Below are 26,578 nucleotides of genomic sequence, written 5' to 3' on the forward strand. Positions count from 1 at the left end.
TTTATTTGTGAAAATCTGGACCTTTCTATAGATTTTATTTTTTTTGCTTGTTTTATTTGTCGGAATTATATGGTCTGTTCGCCCTCTCTGCTGCTCTCCAACTTTTCATGATGGTTCCATATATCTTCATCAAAAACAAAATAAAGTCACTGAATGATCAAAAGAAAATTTAGCACATTTTGGCATGCTAATTTGTTTTTAGTCATGATTTGGAATGTGTGAGGCCTTATTAAAGGCTCAAGATTTACAGGTATTCAAGAAATATAATGAGCAAAAACAATGTTTCTTCTCATAGCAATATTCAAAATTAAGAGTTTAATATATGCTTTCGAATAATATTATGAAAAATATAGTCATAATATCCAACACGCATACAGATGAGTGTAAAGGCTAGTTATAGGTACCAGATAATTTATATTAATTTATTTATAGTTATGCATGTATTGGATATAGTTACAGATTTAGAATCATTTGCTGAAACATTGGTTGGATGACTAGATATGTTAAAAGAATTATGAATTCCACACTAATCTTTACCCATGCCAATTACATATATTTTAGCATGCTGCATTGAACTGTTTTATAAAATTTGGAGAAAATATTTTCCTAAAATGATGTTGTAAAATCTTGTTATGACTGAAGACAATATGTGTTATATATTTATGGATTAGTCAACATTTGTACCAACTGTTTTTTTTACCAGTCTAATACATGTGGGACAAATTAGATATCTAGCGTTTTGCAGACGATTCATGCAAATATCTTGGACAATATTTAAAAGCTTTTGTGACATAGTTTGGCTTTAAAATTGACACACTTAACATCAGAACTATCTCTACTCCTTTCTTTAAAATTGTTTTCTTTCTTTTTCTGCTTTGAACATGTTTACAATTTCCATTTATTCCCACTCAGCTTTTAATGGAGACTAACTGTGTGGTTGGCATTTATTTTTGATGTATTCTGCAACATTTTTATTGAAACCTCCCACATTTTCAAACATAACCTCTATCATTTTGCTTTAGACCTTTTTTTAAAAACACATCATGCAATAGTGATGCATCGCTAATATGAGCCAAACTACTTTACTAAAATGTGATACAGCTGACTCTGCATCCAAGTGTGAGTCAATCTGGACATCTTTAACTCAAAGAACTGAATCTGTCAAGGCCATAACCCCATACCCTTTTAGGAATTTCACCAAAGTGTCATTTTACTGGATTCTTCTTGATCACCTTCACCGACCTTCAAGAGGAAAATGGATGTACAAGGCAGATCCAAATAAAGTGATAATAGTAGGTTCTGAACGAATACATGACCCGTATGACTTTTACTACAGAAAATATACACTTAACTTACTTTATTATTTAATCCTGGAAAACGGTATATAGTACTTTGCAGTACTGTCTTTTTTTCTCAATTCGTTATAATATCAGTTGCAATATTCGTTTTAACCAACCAGTATTGTCAACAATACTATAATTCGTTCCACACAACGTTGCGAATTTGATCCTATCTGCAGCTCTAAATCTTCAGGTCAGCGTCTTGACCAGCAAGTTGTTCTCCACCTTTTTTTTTTCTTTGACTGGCGGCGGACGCCAGTCAAAGAAAAAAAAAAAGGTGGAGAACAACTTGCTGGTCTAGTCAGCGTCATGAAATGTACCTAAGTTTCAATATTCGTTATAATATCAGTTTCAATATTCGTTATAATATCAGTTTCAATATTCGTTTTAACCAACCAGTATTGTCAACAATACTATAATTAGTTCCACACAACGTTGCGAATTTGATCCCATCTGTAACTTCAGGTCAGCGTCATGAAATGTACCTAAAAATACCCCATTCGTTCTAAACACTTCATGTGAAACAAATTAAATAACATTGGTACTTTAGCTACACTCAAAGGCGCTGACCAGTCTGATGCCTTACAGATAGGAAAAATTCGCGATGCTGTGCGGAACGAAATATAGTGCATTCGCTGATTCAGGATTGAAATCTCACCATCGGCCATGCTGCAGAATATCAATGTGAGAGTAGGGAAAGGGACACTCGATAAAAGGGTTGAATGTTACCTGCTTCTACCGAACAAGCTCCGCAAATCAACAGTTGGATTGACCGAATCTACATTTAAGCTAAGATGGATATTCATTAGAAATATATTTCTTCTTGCCATAGTAAACAGTTATCATTTCATCGCACTGATGACGTAAATACTGGACGCAAAAAGAAGAGAAAAACCAACTGGAAAATGTAAAACCAGTCGGGAATTCCGCTTAGCTATACTTAGTATATGAGGTAATTATTGTGCTAGTATTGATCACATAAACGCTTTTCATTTGCATTCGGGTAAGGTGGTGCGTAGTTTCGTATTTTACTTAGGTTAGATTTTTTTTTTTTTTAAATCAAATTAATTTTCCCGGTTTTCCTCACTGATTTTATTGGATATGAACAAACATCTTGTACATCTGGGTGTTGTTAAAAAACTCATTCTCTTTATTTTGGTTTATAATGGATGGGTATAATTTAGGTTCTGGAGTGTACTGCTTGGCCTTGCTTTAGATGTGCATCTATTATAGACTTGCTAACTCCGCTTGGTCATTTCACCCCCCCCCCCCCCCCGGACATCTGAGACAAATTGTAATCAATAAAGAAAAAAGATAACTTTTAATAAAATATATTTTATATTTTTGGCAATTCATTCGTTGCACTTTCAGGAGCTAATATTTGTCTAGTCTGGCAAAATTAGTTTTCCTGTTTTACTATTTTAATAACTGCTCAAGATAGAGTACTTTAGAATAATTCAGACTGACTGTTTGAGCACATTGTGTTTAGCTGTGTGTTTAGATCATGTGCAGTTTCCACCAGTACATTATCCAAGAAATTTCAGCCATAGTACATGAAAGTAACATAGAGGTAAATACAACATACAGATAAGCCAATATTCTCTCCACTGTGCATGTTGCAAATGTAAATAACTTCACCATACACTTGTCACTCTTACAGAAGTTCATAATATTATAGAGTGCCACCTTATCGTAAACCTTTTCGCCTATAGAATCTCGGATATTGAAGCCTGGTTCTGCATACCTATGTATCTACCTCCCATATGTGCTTATCTTAACGTGGGCGTTGAGTGTCCGAGTGGTCTAAAGCGCTCACCGTTCCGGATTACTGCCATCTCACCTCTGTCTGCGTGGGTTTGAGTCCAAGGATCGGATAGCGTTGGTATGTGGGAAAGCCTGTCAGTAGCTTCTAGTGGGTTGGTGGTTCTTCCTTGGGTTTTCCAGGGTTCTTCCTTCACCAGTTATACTGGCCGCCATGTATAGCCTATCTTGTGCTGAAAAATGGCGTTAAACCCTAGAACAACAACAACTTATCTTAACAAATATATTAGTGGACCAGTTTACGAATATATTCAGTGAATTTTTATCCGATAATGACATGTTGCAGAAATATGAGAATAACTTTCATTAAAATACACCAAAAAATATCTTTTGTGTGGAAAGCATGTTCGTAAGATAGGTATATGATAATAGCAGTATTTTTTATTATACAAAACTATAGGCCAGTTTCTCTGACATCTGCAGCAAAAGTTATGAAGCACATCATCCATAGCCGCCTGGTGAAGTTCTTTGAAAGCACCATCATTATATCCAAGAAACAACATGGCTTCAGAAAGACCATGCCTTCTTGATCTTTAAAACTTCATCTTCTTCTTATAAACCTCTTGGCTGTTGTGAGTGAAGTCAGCTTCCTGCAGATAGGACTTTGATAGGGTAAAATTCCATTTCTTCTATTTGCTCTAGGAGCTATTCCATTCTGTCCATCAAGCTGATGGCTTTACAATGTTTAATGATTGTCATTCGTCTTACTTCCTAATACACTAATAGGATTGGCAAGATATGGCATGACTGGTGAATGTGCTACTTTATATGGTCTTTGTACAAATGTTATGTAAAACATTCCTCGCACAAAATAAGTAGTATGAAGTAGGGCTTTTGCCTCACTGTCCTCTTTTGGGACATGTCCACCACCAATCTCCTTCCTTGACAGTTTAGCCCATAAGTGACCACTGCCTCTTAATCACTTTTAGTTTTGTTTGCAGGGGGTGTCAGCACCACACACACACACACGTCACGCGAGTGAAAAGTCATGGGGGAGGTGAGAGTCTCTTCCAGATGTAAGTGCCCCAAAAGCCGTAGTGGGGACAAAATCCCAGCCCTTGATTTTACGTTGTACTCACAGAGTGTACTTATTCAGGCAAGCATATGGAACTGATCAATACTTACACTGTGAGCTAATCTGTTTTTGATGGATAAACCAATTCTCTACATGAAGATTCTTTTTTATTGGGCTTTTTCTGTCTGTAAATCCGCACTATTTCTTATTTGTGCTTTTAACTGTCTCATATTCCATTTCTGCCAGTAGAGTCTCAAACTCACCTGCACTGATTTAATAATTTTATCCTTGATTGCAACTTAATGCAGTTTACTGAAATGATTCAGACTGCTTTGTGTGGTTGCAAGCAATTCAGAATAGGCATGTATTCGTCAAAACAATCACATCAAAATTAATTTGTTAGCACCACCAGGGATACCGGTGATATCTATCGATATAACCCCGACAATAATACTGATTGGTGCACTTACAATGGTTGACCTTTTTCCCCGAGTCCAGTCACACCAAGAGCATCAGTGGGTGATACAGCAAGACCATAAATAGCATTTACAACAAACATTTGTGTTCGTCTTTAACGAACAGTGCGGTTATCTTGGTAATTTCATATAAAAATTGTTGTTCCCCTTCGATTGTTTTTTCCACTGTGGTAAGAATGAGGGTCCATCATTGTTCTTGAACTAATAATACAACTGCGTATTTTAATTGGTCTCATCATCACACACAGGAGCAATAGGCACACAAACTTCTAACAAACTGGCCTTTTATTCTGATACAACTAACATGCATTTATACAAAATATCGGTCTATTGAATTTTTACATTTCCTACAGTTGTGCTCTCTACTCGTTTAGCACCTTTTTCATCCACAAACACACCAATTACGCCAGCATCTTTTAATCTAACGATCATCTTTGCCCAATAACTGTTACCTGAACAAGTGCGGCCTTCATGAATTTCAGTTGACCAGGTTTGTCTTATGCTGCTAGCAGAGTTAATGTTGGCTTAGCATAATTAACAGGGAATGTGACTGAGATGGATACATCCTGGAATGCCACCTAATCAGAAACAATCTCGGAGAGGTTTTGCATCTTCTGCTGCAGTTAACGTTTGAGTATTTTCATGTACACGTGCGATGATGCCAAGCTGACTTCGAGTTGGCATTGATGCATCAGGATAATTCCAATGGATGATTTCTATTTGACCCTTAAGAAAATTATATTTTAGTGTATACGAGGGTCTGTTAATGCCATTTTGATGTAGATATTCATCAATAAGGGAACAAAATTGCTATTGACTTTAACATCTGCTGCAAACTGGTCTAACACCCAGTAGGTAGATGCCTCTTACTACTGCGTTTAGATTCCATTACTTATACATAATGATAAAACATAATCTTAAACACAGACATAAAAAAATGATAAAGTACACGTCAGGAAATTTTTTGAGTCCTTTGCAACTGAATTTCGTCTCCAGCAACCAACGACATTGATATTGTATATATGAACGAATCTTCAATATTATCGTCTTTAGTACTAAGAGTTACTGATGGCTTGTTACTATGGATATTATTTATCATGATTCCCATCGCACCCCACCTACCACTAAAACTGACTATGATGATTAAATCTGATCCGGACTATTGCACTTTTAAGATGTTAGGTATAGGCGAATCGGAGCCATCACTAACAGAACTGAAAATAAGTCTACCATTTGCCATACTAATTGTTTCTTCCTTTCCTTCGCTATTTAATATACCTGTAAATACATTCTCTGAAGTTACTACACATGGTGGTGCGGGCTCGTGAGCAAGTAAGTCTAGCACATATTGTCTTATTGTAACATTAGCAGAATCAAAAAAAGGTTTTGATAAATGCAACCGACACACAGCTGTCTCTAATTCCACCGTCTTCAGTGATCTCAACCAGATTTATTTTTTTTACCACAAAGTCACCTTTCAACTTGACAATAATATTTTGAATGTCCACATTAGACATTTTCAGTTTGCCAGTTCGGTCATCAAAAATCACAAGATCACCTGGATTGTCACCACCAATAGCACGACTAGTAAACTCAAGACAAATCTGGTTTGGTGGCAATCCAGCTCAAATCTACATCAGAACTGTGTCATTGAACTGAGTAACGTCCATAAATGTTAATAGACATTTTGTATCATATTACACATACATGAATGTGAAATCAAAAAGTGTTTGTGGTGATGGTGAACTCTCCAGTGCATGCAATGCTCCTATAGCAAGATAACCATAGATAGGTCCATCCAATGGTGCTTGTACATGCGTAGTCAAATATAATGATGGCGGTTCTCCATGCTTGGATAAATAATTATTAACTTCAGTTGGCATTGCAAGACCATACGATTCAAAATACAAACTATTTTGAGGTGTTAACATGTATACGACCCAGTGATTGGCAGGTTCTGTTGATGAAGCCAGATTGACGGTGCCAGTTTCGTGTGTGCGTGGCACAATCGATACAATTTCCTCTCACATAAAAGCACCACAAAAATGTTTGATTGAATTTGTCATCATGAGTAAATCAAGATTGGTCGGGGCTCCGAGTGGCCGAGTGGTCTAAAGCATTCGCCGTTACGGATCACTGCCATCTCACCTCTGTCTGCGCCGGTTCGAGTCTCAGATTCAGCCAATGTAGATATGTGAGAAAGCATGCCAGTAGCTTCTCATGGGTCGGTGGTTCTTTCCGGGGTTTTCCCGGTTTCTTCCTCCACCATTAATACTGGCCGCCATATATGGCCTATCGTGAGCTGAAAAATGGCGTTAAACCCCACAACAACAACAAAAAGATTGGTCAAAGAATGGGTCAATGGTGCTATCTTCTTCGACCTGGTAATCGAAGGTCTCTACCTGAGGGTATATGAGTACTAAGTCCAGGTAATTGAAGGCCTCTGGCTTTTTTATATAACAGAATGCCTTCTTTAAAGCCATTCTTGATACAGTTCCAACAGCCCCTAAAGCAGCAGCTTTTGCAACTGATGAAACTGTTGCTGCCAACAACACTGTAATCACGGCAAGGAATAGAAATATTCCACCTGTCTTTTGCATTTGTGTCACCTCTGACTTGGATAGTTTTAATATCACTGACGTGTTTTTATGTTTTGTCACATAAAGCTGAGCAAGACGTGTTTGGGTCAACGACAAGGGGACATTTCAAGTTAACTTTGCAGGAGTAAGTTTTAGTGTGACTCCACAATTGGTTTCTATTGCATGTTTTATTTTTGGATGTTGAATTTGAGTAAGGCCGACCCTCACTTCGTGATAGGACATTATTAGTAAAATACTTAAAAGGTGTGATTTTGAATTCTTCAGTTTTCTACAAAGGCATTGATGACCCTCATTTGGCCACCTGTACCCTCCAACAACAGTGCCTTAGTCAGGAAGTATCACCGCATAACATCTGTAAGAAGCATCAGTTACACCTACACATGCATGAAAATACATGTCTACAATGTGTTCCAGTGAAAGGTAATGAATTGGGTACAGTGTATGAAGTCATGTTGGGAAATCTTCAAACCAGTGTTAATATGTTGATGCCGATCCATGTACGAACATAATTGTGCACTGATATGGGGCAAACCATGTACCAGGCACAGACAGCTTGTCTGTGCTGACCATGGAGAGATAATGCCAGTGGATAAAAGCCTTTGTCATAAGTGAATACATTCATAGTGATACTTGGGTAAATTCTTTCAAATTTGTTTAGTGTGGCTTTGGTAACCTGCAGGGGAAATTCAATAACACTAAAGTTTAGTTAACCCTGATGTTGCTGTTATTTTCGATGCATGTCTTGGTGATCACGAGCCAAGTATGGCGCCGCCAAAATTGCCCATTCAAAACATTTGTTGTCAAAGACCTTTTTTTTTTTTATAACTGACCTTACCGGTAGCCAGTTTGGTGATGGGATGTAACTGGATCCATGCAATGGCTGATACGTTGATATATGTACCTTGGCTTTTCTTAAGCCCCTGGGTATTCAGATATTATGCTCCTGTGCAAAATGGCTGAGTTGTTTTGCCATTGCTTAATTTGTAATTGTTGCTCCTGTTGTTGCTGCAGTAACAAATGGTGGTGAAGGATTCAGTACAAATATGGGTCTCAATAATTTAAGTATGTCTGCTTTTCTCATACGACTTGGTATGTATTCCATGCTACCGTACGAGCTGTTTTAGCTAATGCACAGCAGGCATGTTTAAACAATGGGAATGGTGAAGCATCTTTTTAATTGGGAAATTTTGTCAAATGTTTGCTTTATCTTTTTTTATTTATTTTATCGGCATCAGAAACTGCGATCGCTTCAATCCTGGTTATTATTTCATTTATTTCTGGATTATTGGTTTTTACTGTTGTATCTGTTTGTGCTTGTGCAGCCACAGGTGTTGGTAGTTTTGATTTGTTTATGCATGCTTTATAGTATTCATGAACAGATCCACAAGGCTGGCAAAGTTGATTATATGAGTTGACTCCAGTGCCAGAGTCGTACACTTTAGCCATCACGTAACATCTGCATATGTGTTTCACAGTACTCATAATGGCATGTTCTGCCAGAGCATTCAAATTTTCCAAGGCAGACAGGTTTGTATTTGTTGCATGCCAAAGCCTTGGAGATTCCTATAATACATACACATGAGTTTTTTATCTAAAATTTTCCTTATAGTACATATGTTTCCATCGCCACTTTATTATCTCCTCCACTGCATTGTCCGTAATGCTAGGCAGATAGTAAACATAAAAAAATTCAGCACCATATTTGCCAGCTTGCAGATTTATGGTAAATTGAAGTCTAAAACAATTGGTATTCTCATTTAAAATGTCTCTTTGATTTTGTCACAGAGACCATGAAATTAACAAAAACATGCACAATTTGGCCATTAGGAATACAGACCAAACAAGCTCAGATGACCCACCATTAGGAATACAGACCAAACAAGCTCAGATGACCCACCAGTCATTATTAAGCCAATTCAGGATGTACAAAAAAAATATGCACTTGTATCAAATAACATTAAATTTCTATGAACATGGGTAAATATTCTGGAGATATTTTGCTGTGTTGCCCTTAGCAATAGCCTCAGTAAATTGTTCTCAGTACTCAAGCTAATGCAACTCTGCAACGTCATATGTTACTTTATACAAGAATTTGTCTTAGTGGGTCAACTGCTTTTTCTTAAAGTACCTCGCCATACATCTGCATTCCATTGCCGTTGTCATTCATCTATTTATAAGCTCAAAGCATTTGTTTAATTAGCCTGGTCTTGAACATCTTCGTCACCGACTTCATCAGAAATGTTACTCTTTTATGATGCTTTGGCAGGTCAATCTTCTGCGGGTGTACTATTTCATGCACAATATTCTGCAGACTCCTTTAGTTTTATTTGCTTCAAAAAGCTGCCAAAGTTAATTTCGTTCCATTTATAAGGTCACTCCCAGGTTATCCAATCATCAATGTGCTCTAAGTATGTTTTGGAGAATGCGAAAATCTTTTGTGCTACTTTGGAAACCTTTATGATGCATTGAAAAGATACAGCGATAATCAGTCCATCCACCATATTTTTTATTTCAATTGTTTATGCCACTGTTTCATGACTTCTATGAATTTCTTCAGTATACTTTGGCAGTCAATGGCCTGGCTATTTATTTATACATTAATATATAAACCACCAAAGCATTTCTTTATATGAACTATATATTTCTCCTTGTCTCCTGCAATACGATAACTGCTTAAATCCTCTCTACTAACAATAAAAACAACCCCACTTTTGAATTTGAAAATCTGACTGTGAGCGTAGTTGCTACATTGACAATGTAAGTGGAGTACAGTTAGTACAAACAAAATAAGAAATATTTATGGATTAATTCACATAAAAATGCTATTATCTAACCAATGTCTTCCTCAGGAAGCAACAGTTTAGTCTGCATACACTACCGTAAATGTAGATACACCTACAATGAATGTTTAAAGCAGTGAGAAACTATTATTTGGTCAGAAAGCACCTGGCTTCTGACTGCAAAAAGCAGGTGATAATTATTTGCATGACAGCATATTAAAATGGTGATTGATACCAGGTGACTGCAGTATCAAGGTGACCATTCAGACAGGGTTTGACTGTAAAAATATTTGCATTTATCTATGCTTTGTATGGATTGTTCATTCAGATGATCATGACTGTGATTAAATCTAAGAATCATACAGAAATACAAAGAAAAAAGTAACTGCAGTAATTTTATTCAAATTTCAAATTTTATTGTCAAAAGCTATGTCTGAATGAATGAATGATGTAATCAAGCAATAAATCTAATATTCATAGATCATCCCTATTTGTTCTTTCATTCAACCCTTTTTTTCACTTTTTTCTCAATCCTCACTGACCTCGTACCGGTAACACAGCAATTTAAGCACCATGTGGAAATGACAATTATTACATACTGTACATATGTGATCTGAAACAATAACAAATGTGTTATAATTGGTTTGTAACTTTTTTTCCACCAAAAGGTTTCAAATAAATCATACACATGTAAGAACGGTTATGTTTTATTACAGTAATGTAGCTGAATTAACAAATACTTAAGCTCATTTGACTGCCACGAACATAAAAATAAGAAACAGAAAGGGCTTTCTGCATCATTTACATGTAGGTCATTTTCTTCATCTGGTCTTAAATTCATATTTCAGAGCAATAACAGCATCCATGAAAATCAGTACTCCATGAAAATTAGTATCCACGACAATCAATAATCCATGAAAATCAGTCCATAAAAATCAGTATCCATGAAAATCAGTACTCCATGAAAATCAGTCCATGAAAATCAGTATCATGAAAATCAATATCATGAAAATCAGTATCCATGAAAACCAGTATCCATGAAAATCAGTATCCATGAAAATCAGTACTCCATGAAAATCAGTACTCCATAAAAATCTTTGAAACATCTTTAATTAATATTAATATTAACCATATTCATTTTCAATCTGTGAATTATAATTCTGCAATTTTCATTTCTAAAGTTAGTCCTTTACATCAACGTTTTAATCTTTGTTTCTTTTTTGTATCATAAATTCACCTTTTCAGGGTTAGTAGCAAATTTCATTCAAAATTTTAAAGTTTTATCAAGGTTCAAAATCATGCTTTTCAAGGTCCATTATTATATTACTTTTAAAGGATACATAAATGAAACTATGTAAACACAAATTAATACTTAGGGCTGTTCCAGTAAAACATATACCCCCCAGGGGAAGGCACTTTCAAATTCAACCAACCCACAACAGAAGCAATTTAAAAAAAATTATGATCCACCATCAGATGTGTTTTAATCGAGAAACACTGCCCCCTACAGAAGTATATTTTTTAACATAATTTCTGGCTATGGGTTAGTGGGCGGTAGAAGCGATTTTAATATTGGGTTGGGGACAGAAGTGATTTAAATGACAGCTGGCTAGAGATAATCTACTGAATTCATGTACATCATATAATCTACTGCATATTTTGTTTTTTATTCATTCATTATAATCAGTCTTTTGTCCTTTTGTTTGTTTGTCTGTCAGCCAAGTATGTCTCTGGTGGCTTATTATTTGTAGATGTCATTGATCAGTCCCTTAATACCTACTAATTTAACATCCATGAATACAGATTTTATAATAGATATTTCTGTTCTAATACAGAAATCATGAATTTGTATCCTTACTAAACTCTGTGTTTTCTAAAGTGATCAATATGTCTTGCTATTTTTCTTTGTTCTCAGGCATGCTGCTTTTGATTAGAATAATAGTTAAATCTTGTATTGCTTTAAATGTGTGGTCAGATTCTATGATTCATTGTTATTATTTTTTCCAATAAATGTTTTAGTAAACTTATATGATTTGTCAGGAAAAAAAACAATGATGCCTGTGGAAGTGATGTTGCATCATTTGTCTACTTTTACACTATACCATTTCTTGTAAGAACATCTTTTTCAGTTACCGATGTCTTATTTTTACACCTTGTTGCAAGACTAATATAAAGTTATAAAAAAATATAGCAAGTCAAACATTCTTATATCACAGATTTAAAAAAATGGATGAAAGTCAAGGAATCATTTTTCCCAGAGCACTCATAAAATCAATGTCATTGCAGTTAACTGTATTGTCAACAGCATCATAATCATCACTGATGGCCTAGCAGTAACATTCTGCACTTTCAATCCAGTTGTCAGAGGTTCTATCTCCCACTTCTAGTCTTTCATATGAGACTTATACCTATGGCCTGAGGGGCTTTCATGGCAGAGTGGTATAAGATGTTTGTCTTGTGATACAGATCTGAGGGGCTTCCATGGCAGTGGTACAAGATTCTTTTCATGTGATTACTTGCCTCTAATATGTAAATGAGAATGTTGCCAGTTACTTGTGGAAGGTCAGTGGTTCTACATAAGTGATGTTTGGTGTCTCAAAAGGACTTGGATTTTCTTCAGCAGTAAAACTGGCTGCCATATATAGATTCTCTTCATCTGAAAATGGTGTAAAGGCCATAATGATCTACTGAAACCCCGGAGATCTCATGTCAGCTGTTGAAGATAAACATCAAATCAAGGCACCATGTGCCCAAGTGTACTAAGATGCTTGCTTTTGCATCACTTAAACATCTCACAGAGTGAGTTTGTGTCACAGATCAACCAATTTAGGTTGGTGGTCTTTTGTGGTTCTTCCTCCACTTAATATATTGTAAAAAATCACCAAAAAACCCAAAATCAAACCACAATGAATCAGCCAACTAATCAACCGTGGCAACAGCAGCAAAGGTACTAGTCAATCATTTTTGCCACAGCTGTATGAGTTTATAACTTTTGACTCAAGTAATTTTTGTAGACCTTAGAATATCGTCAATTATGCCTTTCTGACAGTTACCTAAAAGTCATTATCAGTTGGTGCAAAACAATTTTTCATAGTGAGCATATGAGATGGAAAAGTCTTGAGCAATCCTGCATCACACACTGCCGAAATGTTTACATTTTATCTCGCTTAGATTTTCTCTTAACAATGTTCATTGTTCCAACTAGAACTGTTATAACTTATTCAAGCTATATTCACCAATATCTGATGATATGCATCTGTAATAAATATTTGTAACAAAGTATGAGAACGTATCACAGTTTTTCAATGATACATGTGAATTGAGCAACAAACAAAATCAACAAACCAAGAAATAAAATTATTCACATCTCTCAGGCAGAAGTAGAGCATAATCATAATCTGCCAAAAGATTTTTAATTTTTTAAATTTGCCAAATATTTTTTCCAACCATATTGATTCAGTGGACATATCATCAGAATGGACAGAAACAGACCAGAAGGTTAAAATCAATTTGATACAGCTTTTAAGTAGCTAAATTCATATTGGTTTAGTTAACTGTACATCCTTTATTGTCTTCCTTTTGATGAAATTTCTTACTGAAGCTAAGAAAATAATGTTGCACACATAAAAAAAGAGGCACACTTCTACTCATTATTGTTTTTATTATACTTCTCCATTCCAGCCTGTTCTTATGATCTTCTCCCCCCGCATACTGTTTGTCTTGTTTATGATATCTAAATTTCTCACTTAATTTTCCTACTACTATACAAATGTTCTGTGAATATGCATATCAGTGTGAAACGCAACGGCTAGACTAAATCCAAGATTGATAACCTCTACATTTCTGGATGTATTCTGCTTGGATTCCATATTTCTGCACAAAACTCAAGAGTTCAGGTCTCTGCACTTATTCAGTTCTCACTGTAAATTTGTGCAAACACCACGATATTAAAATTCAGTAACTTAAAATTTTGAGTGCTCATGATCAAATTTATATCAGTATAGACACACCTGTGACGACAGCTTTTGTGAAGAAAAAAAAAAACAACAGCCACACCATTTTCTGGATCTATACAAATTTGAAATGTGTGCTTTCAATACTGCACCAAAGAGTCGGCTGCTGATTTCAGTAATGAGTCGTCCAAACTCGGGTCTGTAAAGGGATGGAAATTATGTTAATAAAACAATGTCCCTCACTTTTTTCAGTTACAAGTAGGACAGTCTCTCAAAAGATTGTTTTTACTAAAACTTACTTTCATTATCAACCAATCAGGGACAGTCAAACATATATGCTCTATTTTATCTTCACTGACTTACAGTATGGTTCTCGTTCTTTCACATCTGTAGTGATGTGAGTCCTTGAACAACTCTCAATGGTTGTAAGCCTTTTTCGATCATGCTTAATAGACACACTGTAAGATAATGTTCAAGTAGCAGAAATACCATGGGATAACCAGAGACCAATAAAATTGAATAGTCAAGTTATCTCCTCTGCATGGATGCTGCCAGGATTTCAGGATGTACTCTAAGTTTTGTGTGTGTGTGATCTCCAATGAGGAAGTGGTGGTGGTGGGAATAGCCATTGTTAAATATCTCCCTAACACTTAAATATCTGTCACTCTTTCGTACTGTTCTACTCTGTTACAGCTCTAATGAAATCAAAATTCTCGAAGTGATGTCATCTCTAGTTGTATAGCGATTATTACTGTGATATCATTGGGCATGGTCACATGGTTGTGGTGGGGTCTTGGTTGGGATGGCATAAAGACTATAGGCTTACTCCATATTTGACAGCTAATTATGATGTTGTCAAAAGAATTCAAAAATTTCTAGCAATTCAGTTGGATTCAGATACTTGATTCATAGTCAATGAACAGGTCCTAAAATTGATGTGTTTATTTTGGAGCTTTGTTCCTCCATCACATTCAAGATTTGGATATACCAATGGTGAAATTGGTACAGTTGCATCCTAAACTACTATCGTGGCTACTTCAAATGTTATTTAATGTGAGACTTTAATGCAAGAACTTGTAGCTTCAGTGATTTATGGGTAAAAGAAATTAATTTCTTCTCAAACAACTCAATTTGGTGCAGATTACATTGTTTTTTAATGATACGGTGAGAATTCTTGATGTGTACAAATTGCACAAGAAATGAACATCAGATCAGAAAATTACTACAACTGGGAAAATACTGATAGGAATATACAGAAATAATGATATAATTATTTAAGTAGAATAAGTGGTGACAATACGAGCGCTAATTCTACAACTTTGTGCAAAATACATCTTGTACAACTATTCTGTTGTTTCTAACATCACTGTAATATGGCAATAATTTCTGTCCACTTTTTACTTTAGTTCCTTGCTAATTAATAGTTTTAGATTTTACAACACTAAGCACAGTTTACCTTTTGACAATAACACATAATTACAAAATATTTAGACTGCAAGAAAATAGAAGTTACAATTTTATTAAAAGCGCTAGTACCAGTAAGACTAAAAGAGATGGTAAAACAAAAAGAATCAGGATGATTAGTAGTGTAGTAAAGAATCCATATATCAGAATGACATCAAGTATTTTTTCATCGATTTCATCATCAGTTAATGATACTGCTTAAAAATTTATTGTACTAGATAATATACATTTTTAGTTATCCATTTTGCAATACAAATACCAAATGATGGCTTGGAACTAAGTGCCAAAAGGTCTGCAGAAAATACCACCATGATCAAAATAAATATAGGAAGAACTGAACACAAACAGGACAAATTTTTATCCATCTTGCTTTGAGTTTACACAGATCATTCAGTCTCTTATTTTTAATGTCATTTAATTTTTGCACATAGAGAGCATGTACAGCCTTTGGTCAGACATCTGCACGATACAAAAGTTTGTCTTTCTCTTCTTTTGTTGCTCAGTGGTTCTGCCAACTTGAGATCTACACACACTTAATTATGTTGTATGGGGATTCTCTGATGTTCCCTATGAGCATTAATCTGTTAATTGTTTCTGAATTTAATATGATCCTCCTCCTCCTTGGTGTACAAATATTATTCTGTGATGTGAACTCCTTTCATTGCCTGCTGTCTGAAACGCATATGCATAACTAGCTTGAACAAGTTACAGTTCTTTATGGTTGTGCAGATTTCAACATCTCACATGTATGGCCCCATGGGTATTCTTTCTTGGATATCTCTGTCCCAAAAAGAAAAGTTTTGAACCAGAGGTCTCGTTAGGATTTTAAAACTAAGAGTCCATGGCTCCCATTTTGGTAAAAATATGAGTCCCATCAGGAAAAGTTGCAGTCCCCTCTCAGAAAATAATGCCAATTATAAGAACTATTGGTTGCCATAGAGTTTAATTTCTACATTCTTTAAAACACTGACATAGCTCTTGCTTGTCCATTAGAGTGAGTCTGAATTTTTTTCGATCCAAGGAAGGTCTTATTCAAAGCACTAAGCTAGGCATCACACACTTTCTTACACTTGGATAATGTTCCTTTAAAACTATCAGTTCTAGCAACTTTAGCCCTCTCCTGAATCTCACAATCTTTGTCAGTTTGCCGTTGAACCCCAAAATACTCATTCAAGTCTATGTCTCAACATGTCATGATTCCGAGGTCAAATGCACTGCTTATTCCGTTATACTCGGAAATGAACACAATAACGAAAGCTAAAGTTGTTTATTTGATGTACTGTTATAAATGACTACATCTACATCTCTGGGTATTTCTGCCTCTGAATTCAAGCACTGTAAATATCAGTAGATTTTTCCACCCAGCTGCCAGTCAAAGCCTTTGATCTCGCCGCATAGCTATTGAAGCATGTTCTTTTGATGTACTCTTATAATGGTGACGACTGGGGGGGGGGGGAGGGGGCTTTCAACTACTTAATTCTGTCATTGTAAATATCATCACAGCTAACTGATCAACACATTTTCCCACTATGCAGGTGACTGAAGCAGGACTGGCAAGTCTTTGAATTTTACTGCCCACCTAAATTAAAAAAATTGGCGTCCAAATACACGTGATTATAAGCGTTTCCGAGACCTCTGTCAGTTTTCACTAACATGAACCCTGCCAAAGATCCACTTCCTTGAATCAGTGTTTTGCTGCCTCTTATGCCAGATTTTTCTCTTCCATAATGCTGTATTAGCGTTTTAAGTCTCACATTCCCATAGTCTGCTTGTTTAGACATGGGTATATTTAATAAATATAACCAGCATAGTGTCCATCCAACACGTACATCAGACTTGCACTCAACATCAATTTTAGGCTCAAAATCACACACTGGTATTTCCAGTGACATTTTTCCAATGTCCAAAAGACCGATGTACATGAAATTCATTGTCATCATAGCTGTCACCAGCCAGTATTTGCCGACGAAAACATTGAAGACAAACCATGTTGTGATTCAACCATTTTGGTTTCCTGTGTGGCCCTTATTGGAAACACGCATTTGTAAAACTTCATCGATGAAAGTAAGGCTAAAACTCCATAAACTGCTTGTTCCAGGGCAAATGAACGAATGAAATTTAGTTTAACAGCGATTCATGTCGAACCGAAGTATCCAGATATCTGGATGTTGCATCAAGTGCTGTGAAACAGCTGCGGCAGTGCGAATTACATCGCGAAATGCACTTTTAAAGTTAAAGTTAAAAGTTTAATCAAAATTGCATACTGCGCAAAGCACATCTTTTATATCTGCGACGTTGAAGTAATTAATTTGCAGAATGCGTATCACTGCTTTAAAAGTACGCGAATTTGTACAAATTATGTGCACTCGAATGTACTGGCATCATTTTCTGACCCAATGTTTTATTTACATTACACCGCTTGGAGGGGGGTAGACGTGATTTTAAATATATATGCGTGTGTTTTTCCTTCTTTTTTCTGACAACCCCACCAGCGTTTTCTCATTTTGTTAGCACAACCCACAACATAAGTGATTTTCCTAGCCAACCTTCCACTGTCAGAATCAAAATAGTTCGAAACACAACCTCCTACTTAAGTTTTTTTCAAGTGCCGTCCCGGGGGGGGGGGGGATATGTTTTACTGGAATAGCCCTTACTATTACTCCATACGAGGAACATTTCTTGCAAACATATTTTAAAAAAATAAAATAAAACAAGAAGTCAAGATTATGATCACTGATATCATTCCCATTAATATCAAACATCCTACATCTGGGCATTAGAATAATGTAGTCACTGAACAAAGTTCATTTTACTCTGTCTACACTACACTATTTACACAGTCCAAAATATTCAGGAGTGAATTTTTCAGTCGTTGTAGCTTGACATCAAGCTGTTTTTCAAGAGCTCTGAATTTAGTGACTTTGTCCTTTTCACTTTTCCTCAAATTATTTTGATGTTGTGATAAAGGAAATTTTACAAAGGATCTTTGCTTTCAATGCATTGTCATCATCAGCAGCTGTCACTGTCTCAATGTCTTTATCAGTACCTTCCTTTCTTCTTCACTCATCCCCATAAAAAAAAAAATGTAAAGATATTTGTTTTTTATATTTATTTATCGCTTATTTAAAAACAGCATATGGAAGTTTAAACTATTTCATATTGATATTTCTCTCAGCTTAGCTGTATTCTATATATTCAGATTTATCGTGTTTATTGCAATTATCGTCTGTCCTATTTCCACTCGATCCAAAATTAAGACAATACACAGTTTCTATTTTAAAACTTGAATCTGTGCTCACAGACATACCTCTTTCGTCAAAATTTATTTCATGCTGAAGGCTTCTTGTTTTGCCTGTATTAAGTGCCATTACAAGTGCTTGGTTTTATTTCAGCTGCATGTGACCGAGGAGCACTCTCTTCCATTCTGGCATAATTTGCATTTTGCAAAGCTCTCTGAGAAAGATCTCATAATCCAAACTTTACATATTTCTTCATCTAGCCACCAAAGCTGGAACTGGCAGCTAACCATGTCAAACGAATTATTCAAATTTAAACCACTATTACATCAGGGCTTTGTACAATTGGAAGTTCAAAATGTACAACTGCGCAATGGCCAGTTGTGGAAAAATTTCCATTCCAGCACAAACTTAACAAGAGATTATTTTTTTTGGGTTGTTTTTTCACCTTTTGTTTCTATTTAATTCTGTAAAGCAAAAACTATTTATCAATTCCTTAAGGTTTCATGAAACTCAAGGCTTTTCAAGGTACCCAGACAATATTTTGAATTTTCAAGGTGTTTTCAAGGCCTTGAGGGAACAATTCATTTTTTCAAGGCTTTTCAAGGTTTTCGAGGTCCCCTTTTCGTCAAACCACTTGAGTTAGAGGATGATTTTAAAAAATGCATTATAGAAGAGCAAAAATTATGTTGGGTCATGGGTGTAACTTTTTGCATTGCAATGCCAGAAGCACTTGTTCCTTGGTGTGTCCATCAGAAATACAGCTGTTTCCTGAGGGTGAACATAGGTGCAGGTGTCTGCTTGTACACTTTCCTGTCAAAGTTTGCATTCCCTTTACATACTGCATCATTGACTCTCACAAGAATGCTTAACACATCCAACCTGTGTATAAAAAACCCAGAAAAATTAGCAATATTTTAAAAGATGGGTTGACTGCTTTCTGTTTGCATTGTGCATTATCTGCATATCAATTATGATATAGTCACCTTTATCACTGATACTATTTTGTATGATGATTTCGTATTTAACAGAACCATTTTGTTCTATTATACTTAATATTTCATATTTTTAATGAGAAAATTTCGATTTCCATCTCTGACACTATAATTTTCATACAGCATATATACTAATCTACTGAAAATGGATTCTCTGGATTATAAACATAATTTTGTAATATCCATTGTTAATATTTTAAAAAAGCATGTCGTAAATAATGTATGCTAACATTTCCTAGTGATCTTGATTATCATAATGAAGATTAATCTACATACTATTGTTAGCTAATATATTCAAGTATTGAATAAAGACATCTGATCAGGGTTTGAAAATATATTCACCCAACTGAAATGGCAAGTGTAAATTGCCAGTTTGAAAATATATTCACCCAATTGAAATGGCAAGTGTAAATTGCCAGTTTGAAAATATATTCACCCAATTGAAATGGCAAGTGTAAATTGCCAGTTTGAAAATATATTCACCCAGTTGAAATGGCATGTGTAAATTACCAGTTTGAAAATATTTTCACCCAACTGAAATGGCAAGTGTAAATTGCCAGTTTGAAAATATACTGACCCAACTGAAATGGCAAGTGTGAATTGCGTTTGAAAATATACAGACCCAAATGAAATGGCAAGTGTAAATTACCAGTTTGAAAATATATTCACCCAACTGAAATGGCAAGTGTGAATTGCCAGTTTGAAAATATACTGACCCAACTGAAATGGCAAGTGTGAATTGCCAGTTTGAAAATATACTGACCCAACTGAAATGGCAAGTGTAAATTGCCAGTTTGAAAATATATTTACCCAACTGAAATGGCAAGTGTGAATTGAAAGTTTGAAAATATACTGACCCAACTGAAATGGCAAGTGTAAATTGCCAGTTTGAAAATATATTCACCCAATTTGAAATGGCAAGTATAAATTGCCAGTAGTCTACTGAATTTTTCAATCAATTTGGCCAGTGCTGATTCAAGGCTGACCTGTCTTTTCCTTTAATTTTAAATTAATAAATGTTCTTTTAAAAATATTGCAGACTTTTATGACTGAAGTCTATTATTTCTTCCAGAAGTCTGGTTTCAATTTGTTTTGATTCATCTAAGCACTTTACTCTCACTCTTCAATACTAAGAAACAATTGCCAGAGGGTGATCAGACTGGGTTCAGTTTGTAATTACTTAAAACTGTGTTAGAAGTGTTACAGAATAAATTTTGGAAAACAACATTTCACATGACTGAATTTAGGTTTCTAGCATTGCCAACTTCTATATATTGGTGGAGTAAGAGTTTTATTACTTGCCTGCAGGCAAGACAAAAGTATTATTACTTGCCTGTAGGCAAGGCAAAAGTATTATTACTTGCCTGTGGGCAAGACAAACATTTTATTACTTGCCTGTGGGAAAGACAAACGTTTTATCACTCGCCTGACTAGGCAAATGGATTTTATTAAAAGACTTTCAACCCCTGCCAATATAAAAAGAAACACTTGTTAAAAATACAAGTTCTAAACATTTACTTAAAAATGTGTGAACTTCTCAGAATTAAAGTAAGTTTTGTCTACAGCAGTTATATTAAAATAGAAAAAAGTAACAAAAGCATAATGAAAGGCATACCTTTCATGGTATGTTTCTAGCATCCGTACAAGTTCAGTTATGTACCAGCTTCCTTTACTTCGACTACGGAAGGAGGAGTAACCGGCCACGGTGGCAAATCCAAACAGGAAGTCTGCTTCATTGGGAATCATTTCTCGGCTAGGTCCATCTTCAACAATATCAGGAACAGCCTGTTCCATTTTATAACCTGTAAAGAATGAGGACAGTGTAAATGGTTGGCTGTATCAAACATTTTGATAACTATGTTTACCCTTGTTTGTCCACCAGCATCTTGCATCTGTAGAAAAGGCTCTAATATCAACATGGCTGAATAGGTACATTTTTCCAGTTCCCAAATCTAAAATGGTATTAAACGATGACAACATCAGAGCTCAGTTATTCTGAGCAGGCAAAAGAATGTCAATTTCAGTCAAAATTATTCTAATCAAACGATTGCAAATGCAGTAAGCCCAGTACAAATTGGCCCTTTCTGCAAGGCACTGTAGGTAATTTCTCGAGAATAATAATAATAATAATGAGGACTTTGTATAGCGCCTAATCTTTAGAAGCTCTAAGCGCTTTACAACATCAGATACTGGTGGCCGAGTGGTCTAAAGTGCTCAATGGTATGGATCACTGCCATCTCACCTCTGTCTGTGTGGGTTTGGGTCTTGGATTCGGCCAATGTGGGTAAGTGAAAAAGGTTGCCAGTAGCTTCTTGTGGGTTGGTGGTTCTTTCTGGACTTTTCCCAGGTTCTTCCTCCACCATTTATACTGGCTGCCATGTATAGCCTGTCTTGTGCTGAACAATGGCATTAAACCCTACAACAAAAACAACAACAATTTTATACTTTCCCATGTTTGACCTTTATATAAATGACAATTTTCTTAAATGGGAACCATATACCAAACATACACTTAATATGTTGCAGAAAATAACCCACAAAGACACATGCAGTTGGAGCCAATTAGTATTGGAATTTCCACTGCACATGCTGTCTGCATTTAGTCATCAGTACTCGAAGAAAATTCCTTAGATACAGGTCCAGGGCAGGTGACCATAAAAAACATCACAAGCCCTGACTCAAATTCCACAAGCCTGGACTCAGATTGTCATATACTGAAACTTTCTGCTTTTTTTAATAGTATTTTGTCACAGAACAATTGTTACACTTTATATACAGATTCGAAAGGGTTCAGTAAGAGGTTTGAAGATAATGCAAATGTCACCAATGTTCATCATTACACTCACTAGCGAAAGGATGGTACTGGTGCATAATATGTTCAAGTTTAGCAGGGGGGGGGGGGGCGTCACAGGTAATACAGCAGTAATAAATGCCTCTTTCCAGTGCAGGTGGCAATGCTTTATCAACACAAATCAACTGTGCAACCATAAGTGTGTGCCTATGATTGTCTTTTGATCAATCTATTTTATGGCTAAAGTCATCCCAAACACCATTAATTAGTAGTGTTGTAAAAAGATTAAGATAATAAATAATAATAAAGAGAACTAATCGGAATGTTCAGTTCAGTATGCTGAATATGTTACATACAGGTGGTGCTCATATCGACAGGCATGGTATAAATGGGAATTAACTGCCCCGACCCCATTTTGCTAAAGTGCTTAACAAAGTAAATCTCAGACAACCATAAGTTCTGAAATTTATTTCTGCTGGACTTTTCTGATAGCTAACTTCTTCCTAAGTCACCTTCAAAACTAAATCACATTTGAACACTATTCTGACAACTGAAATAATCATGCTTTCCGTTTCATATATATGGAATAAAATCCAACCTAAGAGAAACATTAACACTGTTCACAAACTTGTTAATAATCTTTAATACAGATGGCTTAAACATTCTCATTCAAAGCAATTATACGTAATAATTTGTGTTGTCCTAAAGTAGAAGGTAACAGCATTTTGATTTATCAATAATGGGTTGCTGCATTTTATGATATTTACCTATGTAAATTAGCCTAATGGGTTCACCCACAGTAGTCATCAAACACAATACACTTGCCTATTAAGTAATAAATGAAATAGTGGTTTATACCTGACCTCTTTGCCTTTTAATTGCTGATATTCAAACAACCTAAAAGATAGTTTTACATCCATTGCAATCATGACTGTTCACCATTTACATATGCTACATGTAAGAGGCATATACTGAAGTGTTTTTCTCTTCTATTTGTGAATATGGCTGAAAATGTTTATCAAAACAAGTGTCAGGGTTTTAGGAGTAAAAAGTCATGTATCAAGCATGACACTTAGTTTTATGTCAGGTGTTTCAACATCCTTAAAATAAATAATGATATTTGCAGACAACTGTGGTGCATGTATTAAGTAAACAATTACAGATGATAATGATATCTGCAGACAGCTGAAGTACATGCATAAGTAATAAATTACAGATGACACTGATATCTGCAGACAACTGTAGTACATGTATTAAGTAAACAATTACAGATGATAATGATATCTGCAGACAACTGTAGTACATGCATAATCAATGAATTACAGATGACACTGATATCTGCAGACAACTGTAGTACATGCGTAAGTAATGAATTACAGATGACACTGATATCTGCGGACAACTGTAGTACATGCATAAGTAATGAATTACAGATGACACTGATATCTACAGACAACTGCAGTACATGCATAAGTAATGAATTACAGATGACACTGATATCTGAAGACAACTGCAGTACATGCATAAGTAATGAATTACAGATGACACTGATATCTGCAGACAAATGTAGTACATGCATAAGTAATGAATTACAGATAACACTGATATCTACAGACAACTGTAGCACATGCATAAGTAATGAATTACAGATGACACTGATATCTACAGACAACTGCAGTACATGCATAAGTAATGAATTACAGATGACACTGATATCTGAAGACAACTGTAGTACATGTATAAGTAATGAATTACAGATAACACTGATGTTTTCAGACAATGGTGGTACATGTACCAGTTAAGTACAGAGCCAAGGAAACAATTCTTCCAATGGCTGTAGAAGTTCATTTCCTCTTGTTGCAACATTCCTATTTATTATATTTCGGTAATAACTATATTTAATTTTTGCTTGCATTTCTAACGTAGTCTTCAAATAGATAAAATATTATATTTATGTTTTACCATGTGCATTATAGGTATTAAACTTGCTTAAGAAACAAGCGACTCATTTTGATCGAAACCTTGGACTAGAAGTAGCTCAAATTTTAGTTCACAGAAAGTTGGATTGAAAATCACACAAAACAAATAGTTTTCAAGATTTCATTAAGTCCAGTATTCTGTAGATTCTGTGTATATATTTGTCCTCCATTTTTGATGCAAGACTTCAATCTTCAGCAATATATACAGAGTGTATTCCCCATTTCCACTTATTCCTATGCGGTTGCCACTGACAGGTACTGAATAGTGAACGTGTTAAATTTAGAGTCAGGCCCATGTTACACCATGCTGAAGGTTTTATTTAAATTTGCTATAGGTTCAATTGCCTTTTGCTATAAATCCATTTTAGGACACGTTTAACTGTATAATTAGGAGTCCACAAAATGGACAAGAGACTTCTAATTGATGCCTGAAATGATGAGTGTAATTGATCCCTTTACCCTTACCTACCAAGTGTAATGCATGCATGAGAATTAAGGTAGCATGTATCAATGAACCACATATGGCAATACACTGTTGCAATACATGCAATACATTTGCATAACTGTCAATCCATATTTTTCATAATGTACTGTACCTGACTGTTTCTCTGATCCTTGACAAGCCTGGAAGAAAAACACCTTTGGTTTTCCTGCAAGTGATGGACAGAGATCTGACCGAAAAAAACAAGTCAAATTTGAAATGGGAATTTCTTTTCCATTGCTTCCAAGGACGTTACCCTCTGTGCCATGAGTAAGAACACAGCACACAAAACAGTCATACTTAGAGTGATCTTTCCTGGAAGTTTCTATCATCAGCTTGCGTATCTGCTGATCAGTCTGGTCATGTTTTATTTCCACTTGAAAATGGAATTTGTTGAACAAGTTTTGTAGCTTTTCTGAAAAATGAAGAGATGCCATATTGAATACTAAGGTGACCCTCTCCCTTTCCCCAGTAAGCCTGTGCACTTCTTCTTATGTTTATTCAGTCACTGATTTCTATGTTAGCCTAATGGACCCCCCCCCACTTGCATCACAAAGTAAATACATTACCTTTCAACATTGTTTCTCTAATGACCATACAGTGAACTTACTTTCATTCTGAGACATCTAGGAAATCATGGTAATGCAGAAATAACATTATAAGAAATCTTGATTCAGCAATATATCCATTAGTTTCCAACATAAACTGTAGCATGTATTTCTCTTGAAATAGAACAATCTAGGTGTCAAATACACCCTTAATAATTGCAATTTCTACAAAACATGCAGTCATTACTACACTGTGAACCTAAAACTATCAAAATCTCATCATACTAGCCTACATCCATTAAATGGCCTACCTACATTAAATGGCCAAACGTTTTGTGTCCGAACAGCATCCAGTTTGAGGATGCTTGACTTTAAAGTGGCTGATAAAATAAGATACGAACATCCCTGATCATGCTTATCTTCACTTTTGATGATAGAAAATTACATATTTTTAGAAAAAGTTCCTTTCTACTAATTACCACAGGAAAATCATTACATTTCAACAGACGACAACTTCATGAGACTTTCAGGAGACTGCACATGATGACAACATCTGGGAGAAACTTATAAGGATTTGCACAACTGTGTTTATAACATGACTATTGTGTTACTTAGGCTCATAAATCTATCATAATAACACCTCATGACATGACACATGATGTTGTGAGATGATGTCAGGCAAATGAATAGCATTTGTTGCATTACACATTTCATACATTACTGATGAAAATTTTAAAATATTTTTCGGTTTTAACTTTCCAAGACTTGCAAAAACAAAAAAAAAATTAAAAAAATTAAACACAGCTTCTTTATTTTTAATTATTGTCTAAATGCAGGCTTTGCCAGAAAGTTGAAAGACTTTCATTGCTGGGCATTCCAGTAATAAAAAGAGGCAGGTTTAAAAGTTTCATTAGGAAATTTGACATTTACACATCATCCAAGATGAGTGCTCAGTTCAAATGAATTTTACGAAATGTGTAGAGTAAGTTCAATTTTATGCTTGCTGAGCAAACGACTGATATTTAACTAGCTCCATATTTAACCTGGAATTAACATATAATTAAAAATACTGATTTTATTGGATGGAATCACCAAAGAG

At 35.3% G+C, this 26,578-nt stretch overlaps 2 protein-coding genes across 3 annotated transcripts in view; both read right to left on the reverse strand.

Moving 5' to 3' along the window:
* The window catches only part of LOC149790309 (uncharacterized), a 51,956-nt gene extending 49,707 nt beyond the window's left edge, over positions 1-2,249 (reverse strand). For both annotated transcript variants that reach the window (XM_089972364.1, XM_089972362.1), the window contains exon 1: positions 2,070-2,249. The gene's annotated coding sequence lies outside the window, so the exon portion shown is untranslated. The remainder of the gene's footprint in view (positions 1-2,069) is intronic.
* Positions 2,250-10,426: 8,177 nt separating this feature from the next.
* Positions 10,427-26,578, reverse strand: part of LOC149790310 (caspase-8-like) — a 32,255-nt gene continuing 16,103 nt past the window's right edge. Inside the window, exons 7-9 of the mRNA XM_089972365.1 lie at positions 25,047-25,346; positions 21,296-21,482; positions 10,427-19,567 (exon numbers count right to left, since the gene is read on the reverse strand). Coding sequence (XP_089828491.1) covers positions 19,438-19,567; positions 21,296-21,482; positions 25,047-25,346 — 617 coding nt within the window. The 3' untranslated portion in view covers positions 10,427-19,437. The remainder of the gene's footprint in view (positions 19,568-21,295; positions 21,483-25,046; positions 25,347-26,578) is intronic.

Source organism: Sinohyriopsis cumingii, chromosome 10 (genome assembly GCF_028554795.1).
Source record: "Sinohyriopsis cumingii isolate HCF-2022 chromosome 10, ASM2855479v2, whole genome shotgun sequence".
NCBI lineage: Eukaryota > Metazoa > Mollusca > Bivalvia > Unionida > Unionidae > Sinohyriopsis > Sinohyriopsis cumingii.